The sequence below is a fragment of the Vulpes vulpes genome, chromosome 15 (assembly GCF_048418805.1).
Source record: "Vulpes vulpes isolate BD-2025 chromosome 15, VulVul3, whole genome shotgun sequence".
Taxonomy (NCBI): Eukaryota; Metazoa; Chordata; class Mammalia; order Carnivora; family Canidae; genus Vulpes; species Vulpes vulpes.
This window is the reverse complement of record NC_132794.1, coordinates 100004335-100021282: the sequence shown is the minus strand read 5'-3', so window position 1 is coordinate 100021282 and position 16948 is coordinate 100004335. Positions and strand designations below refer to the sequence as shown.

Here is a 16948-nt window from a genome sequence, read left to right as displayed (position 1 = left end):
TTTATTTAGGGATAACTGGGACTTTACTACACACACACACACACACACACACACACACAAATGAGTAAGTAACATTTTTATTTTAATGACCTAAAAAGTTTAATATGATCTAAGTAGAAATAAGGAAGAAAAATGGGGAGAAGAAAAGCAATAGAGAAGTTTCTTTTAAGACTGTAATAAAAAAAAAAAGACTGTAATAAAAAAAAGACTATAATCAGCTTTTGTTACTACATGCTGATCTAAATTTATGAAAGAATATGATAACCATATTTCTTAAATAGCTCCACACTACAGAACCTTGTTGGATATTCTCTATGTTCTACGGCCCCTTCTCAGTTGAAGATTAGGAAGAGTCATATGCTCAACAGACATCAGTTACTGTAGATCCACAGGTCCTTAGAAAGAGTTTCAAGGCGTCAGTTCTATGTGACTTTGGTGCAAGCTCTACAAGGCCCATGCCAAAGTCTCAAGGACTATGCACGTGCATAGTCCTACACACAGAAGCACAGCCTTGGCCATCTTCATCTCCTGGAATTGTTAGCCATGCTTTGAGAGTGGGCTTTTGCAACCAGGGAACCAGCTTGATTTCTCATTTCTGTGCTATTCTCTGGAGACACAAAGGCAAAGGAGATATGCCATGGCTTCAAGACATAGGCGACACTTATAACAGAGCTGTTTAAAGTAGTCTGGGAACTCTGAAGAGGCGAATAATTTATCCTTCCTGGGGTGTGGGAAAGAGATAGGTCAGGGATTACGTGACTCTGCTATCTTTTTTTAAATTGTAATCAACATATAATATCCTATTAGTTTCAGGTATACATCATAGTGGTTCAACATTTTTATACATTATGAAGTAATTCTCCTAAGTCTAGCTACCATCTGTCACCATACAAAATGATTACAATGTAATTGAATATATTCCCAGTGTGGTCCATTTCAACCCAATGATTTATTTATTTCATAACTGAGGGTTTGTACCTTTTAATACCCTTCATCTATTTTTAAATCAAACATTAATAGTGTTTACACTTTGGTGTGAAAGAGTAATTCAGTCAATATATGCTCCTAAAAGCTTCTCTTCAAGTAAGTACTTTTTTGTTCTCCTCTTAAGAAAAAAAAAATGAAAACAAAGGTAATAAGAAACAGAAACTTAATTTTCAATTAAACCAAAAGATGTCTGTAAGTCCCAACAACAGGATATGAAGGATATCCTGGTGAAGGATATATCAGCCAGAGTACAACAGAAATCAGATAGGTCACACAAATAGGGCTACTGAGGTTTTTTTAAGGAGTAATTTACAAAGGTATCTATCAGGGTAAGGGAAGACATTGAATACAAAATCAACTCAAAATGCAGCATATAGGAAACCTAAAACTATAGCAGAAAATATACTAAAGAAAAGGTAAGAAAAAAATCTTTGTGACCTGGAGGTAAGCAGATTTCTTTTTTTTTTAAGATTTTATTTATTTATTCATGATAGACAGACAGAGAGAGAGAGAGAGAGGCAGAGACACAGGCAGAGGGAAGCAGGCTCCATGCAGGGAGCCTTCCGTGGAACTCGATCCCGGCTCTTCAGGATCAGGCCCTGGGCTGAAGGCAGTGCTAAACCACTGAGCCACCTGGGCTGTCCCAAGTTAAGCAGATTTCTTAAAGTAGACATAAAATGCACAACAAATAGAAAAAAAAACTGACAAACAGAACATAATAAAAAATTTCTTCAAAATTCAGATTTTATAATCCACTCCCAGAGATTCTGATTTGGTGAGGCACAGAAATCCTTATTTAGTAAAATCTGCAGGTAGTTCTCATGTAGATGGGCCCCAGAACATGCTTCCATTCCTTAGTCTTATGTTTCTCAAAGATAGATAAGCCCATCTGCCTCCTAATCAGAAGCTTCAACACAGAGCTGATGTGGAAATGGGCAAGTTCATGAAACCCAGGAAGGTGGTACTGGTCCTGGCCAGAGGCTACTCCGGACACAAAGCGGTCATCATGAAGAACATTGATGATGGCACCTCAGACCATCCCTACAGTCATGCTCTGGTGGCCGGAATTGACCACTATCCCCAAAAAGTGACAGCTGCCATGGGCAAGAATAAAATCACCAAGAGGTCAAAGATCAAGTCTTTTGTGAAAGTTTATAACTACATTCACCTTATGCCCACAAGGTACTCTGTGGATATCCCCTTGGACAAAAGTGTTAAAAGTGTTGTCAACAAGGATATCTTCAGAGACCCTGCTCTTAAATGCAAGGCCCGACGAGAGGCCAAGATTAAGTTCGAGGAGAGGTATAAGACTGGCCAGAACAAGTGGTTCTTCCAGAAGCTGCGGTTTTAGATTTCTTTTGTTTCAGACATTAAAAATAAAAATTAAAAATTAAAAAAAAAGAAGTTTCAACACAATTTGCTTTGCATCTCTGAATCTTAGTTTTGCGATCTTCAAAATAAAAATAACAAAACCTAACTCAAAGAACTTGGGAAAGACTAAATAGAATAAATGAAAGAGCTTGGTATCGTGTCTGGCCCACAACAAATGCTCAGAGTACTATTTCCAGCCCATTCTTTTTTTCCTAATTGGCTAGGCATACCATATGCTATATCTTATGTCATTCTATCATTTTTGTAAGCCTTGTGTGATTGTATTTTTAATCCATAGGTTTATGATCTATGTCCCTGAGTTGCCATCCCCTTAAAGGCACAAATATGATTTATGTGTGTCCTCCGTATGATAGAATGCATATTATGGTCACTTAACTCATTGATTATGAAAATACTAGTAAAAATTGCCCATCTATCTGCCCCAGCAGCCTGCCTAAAATCCCTCAATTACCAATTAGTTTCTTGGGTTAAGCCAGATTTCAGTGCAAATGGGAAAATACCCAAGGGTGGGAAAGAGGTCATTCACAATCTTTTCTCTTAATGAAGGGATCTTTGATCCTTAGTTGCGGAGTTCTCCCTCAAGAAGCTAGAGGTCCAGATCAGGCAAGTCTTCAGGAGGCAGGAGGGAACAAGAGATGAAATGCATAGATTTAAAAAGTGGAAGAGGGAAAAAAAATAAAATAAAATAAAATAAAATAAAATAAAATAAAATAAAATAAAATAAAATAAAATAAAATAAAATAAAATAAAAAGTGGAAGAGGGGATCCCTGGGTGGCTCAGTGGTTTCGCGCCTGCCTTTGGCCCAGGGCGCGATCCTGGAGTCCGAGGATGGAGTCCCGCGTCGGACTCCCGGCATGGAGCCTGCTTCTTCCTCTGCCTGTGTCTCTGCCTCTGTGTGTGTGTGTGTGTGTGTGTGTGTATCTATCATAAATAAATAAAAATAAATCTTTAAAAAAATAAAAAGTGGAAGAGGTCAAGGCCTGGGCCCAGTGAAGGGAAGGGAAGGTTAGAGGTCAAGGCCTGGGCCCAGTGAAGGGAAGGTTAAGTTGTAAGGGAGGTTGGTTAGCTGAGAGTCAACCTGAGAGAGAGAGTAATGCAATCTCTGTGGCCAGCCCAGGACAACACAGAGTCCTGAGAAGAGATGGGGGTAATGGGTGAGTGGTGGGTGTAGTAGGAAGGGGAGGGGAGAGGCTATAGGAAACCCACTATCCTGCAGAGACACTCTTCCATTTGCCCATTTCCCTAACAGCCACTCAGGTGGCTCCAGCTCCTCACAGACTCTGAGTGGCAGCTCCATATAGGTATTCCATGGTGCCTCCTCCTGCCCAAGGCAAAAAATAAAAGGTATCTGCATAGAAATTTGGAAGCTTCCATCCTAGCATCACATGAGAGGAATTATTCATTGGGACATCTAGTTCCCTCTGTGGTCAGTGCTCACATCAGCATGAGCCTTTCTTCATGTTCTCTGAGCTCAGAAACCAGCGTGTGGAAAAATGCAGAGGCTGTGTTCTAGCTGAAGAAAAGTGAATTGTGGTATCTTCCAGAAAATTCAGCTAGGGCCTTGAGGCTGGTGGGTACCAGCTGGGTCATATAAGTGGCATCCCCCCACCCCACAGCCTTGCCATATGCTCATCCTTCTCCTCACAGGCTCAGTGAAGGACATCATTGAGCAGAAAGGATGAGGTCGTTGTTCAGGCTTTTGCAGGAACTGGTTCTGTAAAGAGGAAATGTAAATCCTTCTACATCTGAAAGTTAACCTTTCAAGAGGTTTCTTATAGTCGATGCCAGCCCCCGATTCCATGACTCTTTTGACCCCTGACAATGGCTATAATTCTGTCCACATGAAGGCTGAAGGTCAGGGCAGTCATCACAGAGGAGATCCATGGGGTATTGCAGGAGAGTTCACTGCTGGTCACGCAACATAATCCAATTCTCTATCCTTTATTCTATTTGCATGTATAAGATATTTTTGCTTAATATTAACACTGTGTGAAGGACACCTGCTTGCTACTAGGAGATGGAAAGTTAAATAAGCATAGTCCCTGCTCATATTCCAAGTACAGTTTTTTAGGGAGGCTAATAAATGTAATTTACTGACCAAGTGCTAGGCATCTTATTATACTATAATTTTACATCTTTCATACATATAAGTATACAAACATATATATTAATATATGTACTTATATATTTATTCAAATTTTTACATATATGAACATATATATCATTTCTATATATGAATATATTATGTATTATACATATTATAAAAATAGATGCATCTATGTATCTTCATATATATAAAACATATTTTTGTTTTGAAAAGGACAATGGCATTTTTTTCTAATAATAAGTAATAAAGGAGTAGTGAAGGGTACCGGATTTAAAGGCCAAGGCCTTTGGCCTTGGGCAAGTTACTTATTTGCTTAAAGAAAGAGGTAAGCAATTCCTAATAGGCAGAGAGAAGGAAATGAGAGTCAGCCCATCACCCAGAATTAAAACAGTTAACATCTTGCTAAATATAATTCCTGAATATTTTCTATACAATTCACTTCCCTATACATACTTATGTACTCTGCTTTTACAAAATGACATGTTCTACTCAACTGTTCATATCTGACTTTTCTCCCCAATGTGGAGTAGACATCTTTATGAGTCTGTGCACAGAGAACCCTACTGTCTTTTTAATGGCTTCCCAGTAGTTCAGTCTGCAAATTGTCTCTTTTCCTCTATTTCTTTTTCTAATAGAGTTGGCACATGTGGAAAAAAAACTACCAGATAACAGTTGTGACGATCCAAATTCTTTTCACACTTCTGATTTTAATGGGAGTCTTACCACCAAACATGAAGCTAGCCATGGATCATAAATACATATTCAATGGAATAAGCTTTTCCATTTATTGATATTTTATTGAGATTTTTAAATCAGTAATGGATATTAATTTTTACCAAATGCTTGTTTGGCATGTATCAGGATGATCAGTTATACTTTTTTTGCTATTAATAACTTGAATTATATTGATTTCCTAATATAACATAATTAATGTCTAAAACAAACCTTACTTACCTTATCATGATGATTTTTCTCTTAATATACTGCTGGATTCTATTTACTATGGTGGTTACAGATGCCCAAATCCCAAATAAGATAGTATCTTTTTTGTATATACATATATATATATATACACACATACATATACATATATATACACACACATATACATATACACACACACATATACAACTAATGTATATAATACAAGCACAAGGAGTACACACAAAAGGATTATATAAATATATTGCATATTCTTTTTGTGTGCTCCTTGCACTTATATTAGAGTTAATGCTATTTTTCATAAAAAAATAATTGGAAATATTTTGTTTATCTTTAGGCTTAAAAGGCTAGGTAGATGTGTCCCCTGAAGGTTCAGAGTATTTGCAAGGAAAATAATCCTTTGACAAATACCTCAATTTTCAACTCTAGATACTATTTTACTTTAGTTTTCTACCTCTCGTAGAGCATGTCTGGTCATTATGTCTTTTCCCATTTGGGGGTGAAATAGTCACAAAGCCCAGAGGCTCTGCAGCTGTTTGGAGAAGTCCATATATTTCCCTCTACTGATCACCTTTGTCAAGTAGTGTTTCTAGTTCTCTGTGAAAATGGCTTTTCCCACCTCTCCTACTATTTGCCAAAACCTCTGGCTTGAAGAATCATTCCCCCTACAATGTAAGACTAAAATCGTGGCTGTTGAAAAGCTGAATCAAAAAAAAGAAGTGTATGGTGAGGTGTGACCTTGAGCTATGACCTCTTACTATTTACTCACAGTATAGGAAAAAGACTAGGCATTGCTTGCCTCCCCTGCATTCCCAGGCCTCCAGTAATCAATTCTTTTAATTCTAGAAATCTATTTCATCTTCTTGAATGCATACCTTAGGAGGACACATCTGTGACCTCCATCTCGCAAAGGAAACTGAAAGTGAGATTTCTTAGCCAAGCTGAGATCACATGGGTAGTCAGTGGTGTAGATCTAGAACTTGAACCCACGGCTATCAGCCTCTACAGTCTATCATCAGCATATTTAGGGTCTGAGCTCCAGTGATTTTTAAAGTCCTACATAGTCTGCCTCCCACAGAGTTGGGGACATAAGACACTAAGTGGCAGTTAAGTTTCTATAACTGGTAACCAAAACAAGCCCAACTAATAAAGCAGCTAATTTGTATTTGCCCAACTCTACGATTATAAATTCCTTTAATGCACTGTACTTTCTCTGTAGAGCCTGCCTAGCACAAGGTTCCCACAAAAAAGCAACCCAGATGATCAAGTTCAAGTAACTCTGTCATCGTTAGATTGATTCTGGGCTCTAACTATAAATCATAGCAAAACTAACTTAAAATGGACAACATAATTAAAAATTAATAAAAATAATATGTATATGGACATAAATAGTAAGCTAAAGGGGCTGAATCTTAGCATTCTACACAGGTACTATATGGTTGATCCTGGCTAATTTGGCTATATTTTTGGTTTTTAATTTCCACAGCTGTAATCTTAATCACTGGGCTAACATAGTATAAAATGTATGTGAATCCTTGACAATTAAGTGTTGGATGCAAAGGGCTCTGGTTCAATACAGTGATATAGACCCTGAATTCACCTCCTTCAAAGAACACACCAAATTATACCTATTAATAGAACAACCCCTCCTGAAGAACTGAAGGCTGACTAAACAGCTACTGAACAACAAAGATAGAACAGCAGAACAGTAGTACAGCAAGAGAGATGGTAGGGAGAGATTCTCCCTACTGTTTTGGCACGTGATGTAATGAGCACTGAGTGTTATATACAACTGGTGAATCACTGAACTCTACCTCTGAAACTAACAATACACTATATGTTAATTAATTGAATGTAAATAAAATAAAAAAATTTTTAAAAGAGAGATGGAGACATAGAAACAAAGGGAACCCCCCCCCGCCCCGACACTGTCAATGGCAGTGGGAGGGATAGTACTGAGGGACCTGGAACACCCTTTGTCCTTGGGCACAGAAAAAAAGCTACAGTTTAAAAGAGCAACTAGCATATAAAGGAGACAACACTCGAAGTCTGCCAAGTGGCACAGGAGCTACTGGAAAGTTCTCTAGGTCAGAGGAACTAGAGAATGACACAGTGTATGTTCCCAACCACACTTTAAAAATCTATACTGGAGCAGAGTCCAGACACTGTAACAGGTGGGTTCAGTTGTTACAAGAAGCTTGCGAACCTCAACAAGCCCATGGCCCACTAACCCATACCAGCTGCCCTGTACTGCTGGGGCACAGAAAACCTGTCGTAGTTTTGTGTATGTCTGTGTTTTAACTCTTACTGTTTTATTTTATTTTTAAAAAAATATGTATCTGTTTATTTTAGAGGGAGAGCATACATGCAAGAGCAGGGGGGGAGGGGCAGAGAGAGAGAGGGAGAGAGAGAATTCTCAAATGGACTCCCCACTGAGTGTGGAGCCTAAAAGGGCTTGACCCCAGGGTGCTGAAATCACGACCCAAGCCAAAATCACGACCCAAGCCAAAATCAGGAGTCGGCACTTAACTAAGTCACACAAGAGCCCTATATTTACTTTTTAAAATCTGTTTTGTTTTGTTTCTCTTTTTTTGGTTTTGTTCTTTTCTTTCTTGTTCTCTTTTTTCTTTTCTTCTTTTTTCTTCTCTTTTTTCCTTTTTTCTTTTGTTATTTTCTTTTTTCATTATTTCATTATTTCATATAATGAATAATAATGAATAATAATGAATAATTTTCATTATTTCATATAATTTTAAATTAAATTTCAAATAATTTTAAAGAAATTATTTCATTATTTCTTTTTTCATTATTATTATTAGCAGTAGTAGTAGTAGTATTAATTGTTATTATTCTCTTTGAAAAAAGCCATGGTTTAAAAGAGTAGCAGGCATATACAGCCACATCTCCAGCCAGCCAGCAAAAGTCAGCAAGCACAAACAGTCTGCATAAGGGTTACCATACATAAGACCACTCCTTCAACTTTAGGAGAAGTAGCCATTTCACCTAATCCACAGAATGAATCAAACATAGAAAATCAAACAAAATGGGGAGACAAAGGAATATGCTCCAAAAGAAAGAACAATAAAAAATAAACTCAATAAAGATTTAAATTAAACAAGGATAAGCAATATGCATGATAAAGAACTTAAATGATTGTAAAGATACTCAGCTGGAGAAAAAAGTGGAAGAACTCAGTGAGACCTTCAATAAAGAAATAGAAAATATTTTTAAAAACCAGAGTTGAAAAATACAATAGCTGAAATAAAAAATATACTAGAAGGAATCAACAGTAGATCAGAAGATGCAGAAGAATGTACCAGCAATCTGGAAGATGGGTAATAGAAAGCACACAAGTGGGCAGCCCTGGTGGCTCAGTGGTTTAGCGCTGCCTTCAGCCAGGGCATGATCCTGGAGACCAAGGATCAAGTCCCATGTCAGTCCCTTGCATAGAGCTTACTTCTCCCTCTGCCTGTATCTCTGTCTTTCTGCATCTCTCTCTCTCTCTCTCTCTCATGAATAAATAAAATCTTAAGAAAAAGGAAAGCACTCAAGTTGAATAACAAAAAGAGAAAAGGATTTTTTTTAATGAGGATAGATTAAGAGATCTCATGGACAACATCAAGTAAGCATTCACATTATATGAGTTCCCAGAAGAGAAAGAAGAGAGAAAAGGATGTAGAAAATTTACTTGAAGAAATAATAGCTGAAAATTTCCCTAAACTAAGGAGGGAAATAGACATCCAAGTCATGAAGCCCAGAGAATTAAAACAAGATAAAGCCAAGCAGGCCCACACCACAGCACATAATAATTAAAATGTCAAAAGTTAAAGATTAAGAGAAAATCCTAAAAGCAACAAGGGAGAAACAAAAAGTTACCTAGAAGGGAAAACCTATAAGAAAAAACTATTAACTGATCTTTCAGAAGAAACTTTGCAAGCCAAAAGTGACATGATATATACAGTGCTGAAAGGAAAAAGCCTACAACCCAGAATACTTCACCTAGGAAAATTATAATTCAGATTTTAAGTAGAGATAGGGGTCCCCAGAAAAATAAAAGATAAAGGAGTTTATCACCACTAAACTAGCCTTATAAGAAATGTTAAAGGGACTTCTTTAAGTGGAAAAGAAATGGCCATAGACATAAGAAAATTTTTAAAAGCCTGTGAAATATGACAATATAGGCATAAAATGCGGAGAAGGTAGTAAAAAGGCAAGAGAAATGGGAAAAGAAAAAGATTTCTTCTTCTGTTTTTTTTCTTTTTTTTTTTTGAAAATGTGTTTGAACTTAAATCATCATCAAATTAATATGGACTGCTATTTGCTTAGGATATTATGCATGAACCTCATGGTAACCAGAAACTCATGATATATATACAAAAATAAAGATAAATAAATCAAGAGAAGAAGAAAAAAAGGAAAAAAGAACTATAATAACAGACAGAAAACAAAATTTCAAAATGGCAGTAAGTACATACCTATCAATAATTACTTTAAATGTAAATGGCCTAAATGCTCCAATCAAAAAATGTAGAGTGAGGTGGGATGAATTAGAAAAACAAGACCCATGAATACATTGCCTACAAGATACTCACTTCAGACCTAAAGACTCATATAGACTGAAAGTGAAGGGATGGAAAAACATTCACCATACAAATGGAAGAGAAAAAAGAAAAAGCTAGAGTAGTAATACATATATCAGACAAAATAGACTTTAAAACAAAGACTGTAATAAGAGACAAACCACTACATAATGATAAAGGGATCAATCCAACAAGTGGATACAAAAATTCTATGCACTCAACACCTAATTGAAACACCTAAATACATAAAGCAAATATCAATAGACATAAAGAGAGAACTGGATTGTAATACAATAATAATAGGGAACTTAATACTCCACTTACATCAATGGATGGATTATCCATACAGAAAATCAATAAGGAAACCACGCCTTTGAATGACACATTGTATAAGATGGACATAACAATATAAACAGAACATTCCATCCCAAAACAACAGAATACACATTTTTTTCAAGTACACATGGAACATTCTCCAGGATAGATCACATATTAGGCCATAAAACAAGCCTCAGTAAGTTTAAGAAGATTAAAATCATACCATGCACCTTTTCCAACTACACCAGTATGAAACTAGAAATAAATCACAAGAAAAAAATGGAAAAAACAAACATGTGGAGACTGAACAACATGATACTAAACAATTAATAGGTCAGTGGAGCAATCAAAGAAGAAATAAAAAAAAAAAAAAACACATGAAGACAAATGAGAATGAAAACACAATGGTCCAAAATCTTTGGGACACAGCAAAAGCAGTTCTTAGAGGGCAGTATAAAGCAATATAGGCCTACCTCAAGAAATAAGAAAACTCTAATAATCAATCTAACCTTACTCCTATGGGAACTAGAAAAAGAACAAAGCCCACAGTGTGAAAAAGAAAGGATATAATAAAGATGGGAGTGGAAATAAATGACATAAAAACTAAAAACTAAAAAAAAATAAAGAAAGAAAGAAAGAAAGAAAGAAAAGAAATCAATGAAACCAAAAGCTGATTCTTTGAAAAGATAAACAAAATCGATAAACCATTAGCCAGATTTATCATGAGAGAGAGAGGAAGAGAGAGAGAAAGGAACCAAATAAATAAAATTAGAGAGGAGATATACAATTGCTACCACAGAAATACAAAGGAATATAAGAGAATGCTATGAAAAATTATATGCCAATAAAATAGACAACCTAGAAAAAATGAATAAATTCCTAGATACATAATAATCTTCCAAAACTGAACCAGGAAGAAATAGAAAATCTGAGTGGACTGATTATAAGAATAAAATTAAACTGGTAATCAAAAAACTACCCAAAAATAAAAGCCCAGGACCAGATGGATTTAGAAGGGAATTCTACTAGATATTTAAATAGGAGTTAATACCTATTTTCAAACTATTCCAAAAAAAACAGAGGAAGGAAATCTTCCAAATACATTCTATGAGGTTAGCATTACCCTGACACCAAAAACAAAGACATCCAAAATAAAAAAATAAAAAAATAAAAAATAAAGGCCAATATCCCTGATGAATGTAGATGTCAAATTTTTCAACAAAATATTAGCAAAGTGCATACAGCAATACATTAAAAAGATCATTCACCACAATCAGATGGGATTTATTACTGAGGATGCAAGGATGGTTCAATATTTGCAAATCAATTAATGTCATACACCACATCAACAAAATGAAGGATAAAAATCATATGATTGTCCCAAAGCAAAGAAAGCATTTGACAAGATTCAACATCCATTCATGATAAAAACTGTCAACAAAATAGGATTAGAAGGAATGTACCTCAACATAATAGAATCCATGTATGAAAAACCCACAGCTAGCATTTCCTTAAAGGTGGTGAAACCAGTGAAAAACTGAGAGCTTTCCCTCTAAGGTCAGGAACATGACAAGGATGTCTACTCTCATCACTTTTATTCAACATAGTACCAGAAGTCCTAGCCATAGCAAGAAGACAAAAAAAAAAAAAGGTATCAATATTGGTAAGGAAGAAATTAAACTGTCATTTTTGACAGACAACATGATACTATACACAGAAAATCCTAAATATTCCACCGAAAAACTACTAGAAGTAATAAATGAGTTCAATAATGTGGCAGGATACAAAATTAATATCCATAAATTGGTAGCATTTCTATATATTAACAACAAAATCACAGAAGAGAAATTTTAAAAACAATACCATTTATAATTGCACCAAAAAGAATAAAATACCTCAGAATAAGTTTAACCAAAGAGATAAAAGACCTGTCCTCTGAAAACGATAAAATGCTGATGAAAGAAATTGAGGATGACACAAACAAATGGAAAGATATTCCCACGTTTATGGTTTGGAAGAATTAATGTAATCAAAATGCCCATATTACCCAAAGCAATCTACAGTTTCAATGCAATCCCTATCAAAATACCAATAGCATTCCTTGCAAAACTAGAACAAATAATACTAAAATTTATATGGAACCACAGAAGATCCTGAATAGCCAAAGCAATCCTGAGAAAGAAGAACACAGCTGAAGGTATGACAATACCAAATTTCAAAACATACTACACAGTTGTAGTAATCACAACAGTATTGCACTGTTGGTGGAAATGTGAACTGGTACAGGCGCTCTGGAAAACTGTGTGGAGGTTCCTCAAAGAGTTAAAAATAGACCTGCCCTACGACCCAGCAATTGCACTCCTGGGGATTTACCCCAAAGATACAGATGCAGTGAAATGGCAGGACACCTGCACCCCATTGTTTATAGCAGCAATGTCCACAATAGCCAAACTGTGGAAGGAGCCTCGGTGTCCATCGACAGATGAAGGGATAAAGAAGATGTGGTCTATGTATACAATGGAATATTACTCAGCCATTAGAAATGACAAATACCCACCATTTGCTTCAACATGGATGGAACTGGAGGGTATTATGCTGAGTGAAGTAAGTCAATCGGAGGAGGACAAACAGTATATGGTTTCATTCATTTGGGGAATATAAAAAATAGTGAAAGGGAATAAAGGGAAAAGGAGAGAAAATGAGTGGGAAATATCAGAGAGGGCTACAGAACATGAGAATCACCTAACTCTGGGAAACGGACGAGGGGTAATGGAAAGGGAGGTGGGCAGGGGGACGGGGTGACTGGGTGACGGGCACTGAGGGGGGCACTTGACGGGATAAGCACTGGGTGTTATGCTATATGTTATGCTATATGTTGGCAAATTGAACTCCAATTTAAAAAAAGTATGTTACTGGCACAAAAATAGACACATAGATCAATAAAACAAGATAGAGATTGTTGAAATAAACCTACATTTATATAGTCAATTAATATATAACAAAGGAAGCAATACCATACAATGGAGAAAAGATAGTCTATTCAACAAATGGTGCTGGCAAAACTGGACAACTATATGAAAAAGAATGAAATTGGACCATTTTCTTACACCATAAACAAAAATAAAGTCAAAATGGATTAAAGACCTAAAATGTGAGACTTGAAACCATAAAAATCCTAGACGAGAACACAGTTGGTAATTTCTCTGACAGCCATAGCAACATTTTTCTAGATATGCCTCCTAAGGCAAAGGAAACAAAAGCAAAATAAACTATCGTGACTACACCAAAATAAAAAGCTTTTTCACAGCAAAGGAAATCATCATCAAAATGAAAAGACAACCTACTGAATGGGAAAAGATATTTGCAAATGATTGATCTAACAAGGGGCTAATATCTAAAATATATAAAGAACTCATACAATTTGGGCACCTGGGTGGCTCAGTCAGTTGAGCATCTGCCTTTGGCTCAGGTCAGGATCCCAGGGTTCTAGGATAGAGCCCCACATATGCTCTCTGGTCAGCAAGGAGTCTGCTTCTCTCTCTCCATTTGCCTGCTGCTCCCCGTGCCTGTGCTTCTCTCTGTCAAATAAGTAAATAAAATCTTTAAAAAAAAAATTGTACCACTCAACACCAAAAAAACAACACTCCAATTTTAAGATGGGCAAGATGCTGAACACTCATTTTTCCAAAGAAGACATACAGATGGCCAACACACACATGAAAAGATGCTCATCACTAATCAGGGAAATGCAAATCAAAACCACAATGAAGTATCATCTCACAACTGTTAGGATGGCTAAAATCAAGAAGACAAGAAACAACAAGTGTTGGCAAGGATGTGGAGAAAAAGGAACCCTTGTGCCCTGTTGGTGGCGATGTAAATTGGTGCAGCCATTGTGGAAAACAGTATGGAGTCTCCTCAAAAAAATAAAAATAGAAATACCATATGATCCAATAATTCCACTCTTGGGTATTTACCCAGGTAAAACAAAAACATTAACTCCAAAAGATATATGCACCCCTATGTTTATTGCAGAATGATTTACAATAGTCAAGACATGGAAGCAACCTAAGTGCCCATCAATAGACAAATGGATAAGTGAAATATGGGATGTATATACAATGGTGTATTACACAGCCATATAAAAGGATGATATTGTCCCATTTGAGAACATAAATGGAGCTAGAGGGTATTATGCTAAGTGAAATAAGTCAGATTGAGAAAAGCAAATACCATATGATTCTACTCATGAAAAATGAATAAGAAAACAAGAAAGCAGAATCAGAACTATAAATTCAAAAAACAAACTGACAGTTGTCAGAGGGGAGAGGGGTAGGGGGATGAGCAAAATGGGTGAAGGGGAGGAGGAGATACAGGCCTCCAGCTGTGGAATGAGTGAGTCACGGGCATAAAAAGCCGGCATAAGTAATTCAGCCAATGATACTGTGATAGTGATGTAATGGGATAGATGGTGGCTACACACGTGGTGAACATGGCATAATGTATAAACTTGTCAAATCACTAAGTGGTGCACCTGAAACTTAGGTAGCATTGTGTCTTGACTACACTCAAACAAAACAAAACAAGTGCTGGGTGCAATCAAAAGTCACAAATTAAAATTTTTCTATAAACAGACCCCAAATCTCAGATTCCCTTGAAAACAGCAAGAACTTGATAAGAAACCTATAACTACCATTTCTTGAATGAGAAATCTGACCTTGGGCAAGTTTCTCTGCTAAGTTGGTCTCTCTAAAAGAACACAAGTCATATATTAAATAATTCCTGAGTTCCACTGTGTAACAGAACCTAAAACCTCCAGAAAGTTCCCCCCTTTCTCATTTCTTTACTCATCTGGATTGGTCTAGATATCTTATGAGTGTGTGAAATCAGTGCTGAGGGAACACTGACATTTTACTAGGGTTTTCTCTTCTCCTGTGCAGGTATTTTTGTGTTTAGAATTCTCAGTCTTCTTTTTAGAAAGGCAAAATTTGTCATCCAGAGGCATGCTGCAGTGTTTTGCAGATCTCATTTTGCTGACCTTGCTAAGCACCGTCATTTCCTTTAATGATATTATTCATAAGAACAGTAATTGCCTCTAAAATGGCAAAATGCCCTATTTTTTCCAGACACAATAACAGCAGCTCTAATGAAATGTGGCCACCTCCTAACAATGGCAGGAGATCCTCCCCCAGCTTCCAGAGATTCACCTGGAGGGTATTTAGTACCATGGGCTCACTATGAAATATCCTAAAGATACTAGAAATATCCAAAGGAATCATATAACAGTGCTATTTATTGGATTTACTCATTAAAAACATGTAAGATCCACTTAGAAATTGAACAGCTGTTTGTACTTATCTTCAGGTTTGAAAAAAAATTATTTCCTTGCAACGAGAGCTGAGCTTCACTCATCACCTGATGTGCTGGAAATTAATTATGCAGTAAAGATTTTGCTGCATCAGGGCTTTCTACAACCCTAAGACATAAATGTTGTCTATAACTATATAAAAGGAAAAGATTATATGATGAGCTCAGCTTTATTCAACCAATATCTGCTACAGAAAGAAAATAAAAACACCTTTTCTTGAAAAACAGCTCATCTCTCAGGGGCTAACAGTGAACTCTCTATGTCCAAAATAATAAAGGGGATGTTGCTGGGGAAATCATGAGGATGTGCTTGCTTTTTTCTGGGAGAAAAAAAAAAAGACCACTACTAAACATAGCTTCTAAGCTTCAAAAGAAGTCAAAATGTGAGTCTAGCCATTTAGTGGAAATGTTAAGGGAAGCAATATTTTCTCCATATTCCTGCTCCCACTTCTCCATTCCCCAACTCAATATCCATCTTCCGAGTGATAGGAAATCCAATTCACCCATCGCCATCTGGGATCTTCTTTCTAAAGAAATAACCCAGCAGTGGAGAGCCTTCTGTGAGTTAGATGCCAGGTCCTTTGTGTGACATTGACTCCCCATTACAGGTCTAATGCACAGGTGAGGAAAGTGAAGTTAACTGTCTCAGTTCCTTACCGAAACTACTCAAGCACTAGGAAGAAAAAAAAAAAGAAAGAGGCAGCCCCTAACATCTGGGAACTAACAGCTGAGCCTTACTGATATTATAAACCGATCTGATGCTTGCTGCCAAAACATTCTGATCTCCTGTTGGTCATAATCTTACAGGATGTCTACTTAGATGGGTCATTGCACACACCAGACACCAAATGTCCCTCTCCTTGGCTAAATGAGTGACTGCTGCTTCTGTACCAATTTACAACTTTATCCTCTCTAGTCTGCCCTCCTTATAGATAAGATTTATTAATCAATTATAGAATAACTTCAAGAGAGTAACTGCACTTCCTTAGACACTTCCCAAATGTACCCATCTAAACCCCAAAGCCTAAATAGTCCTTTTTATCTCAAATAAGTTGATTTCTGCCTTTAAGGAACTTACCATAATCTGGAGTTATAACCCCCATAACTCTTGGCACATAGCAAATGATCAATAAAACATGTATTAATTAAAACAAAAGGCAAGTGTGGACAGAAATATATCACTACAAGTGTAAAAGAGCTACCCATTTTTTTCTAAAAGGAGAGAGCACACGCATGGGGGTGGAGGTGCGAGGG

General features: G+C 36.6%; 1 protein-coding gene across 1 annotated transcript; it reads left to right on the top strand.

Moving 5' to 3' along the window:
- The first annotated feature begins 1918 nt into the window (after positions 1 to 1918).
- LOC112917861 (large ribosomal subunit protein eL27-like) lies at positions 1919 to 2338 on the top strand. The gene has a single exon (XM_072738158.1). The coding sequence runs from the start codon at positions 1919 to 1921 to the stop codon at positions 2336 to 2338; it is 420 nt and encodes a 139-aa protein (XP_072594259.1).
- Positions 2339 to 16948: the final 14610 nt, after the last annotated feature.

What these genes read in the sequence shown, in the direction of transcription:
- LOC112917861 (XM_072738158.1), top strand. Translation starts at nt 1,919, where the DNA reads ATGGGCAAGTTCATGAAACCCAGGAAGGTGGTACTGGTCCTGGCCAGA.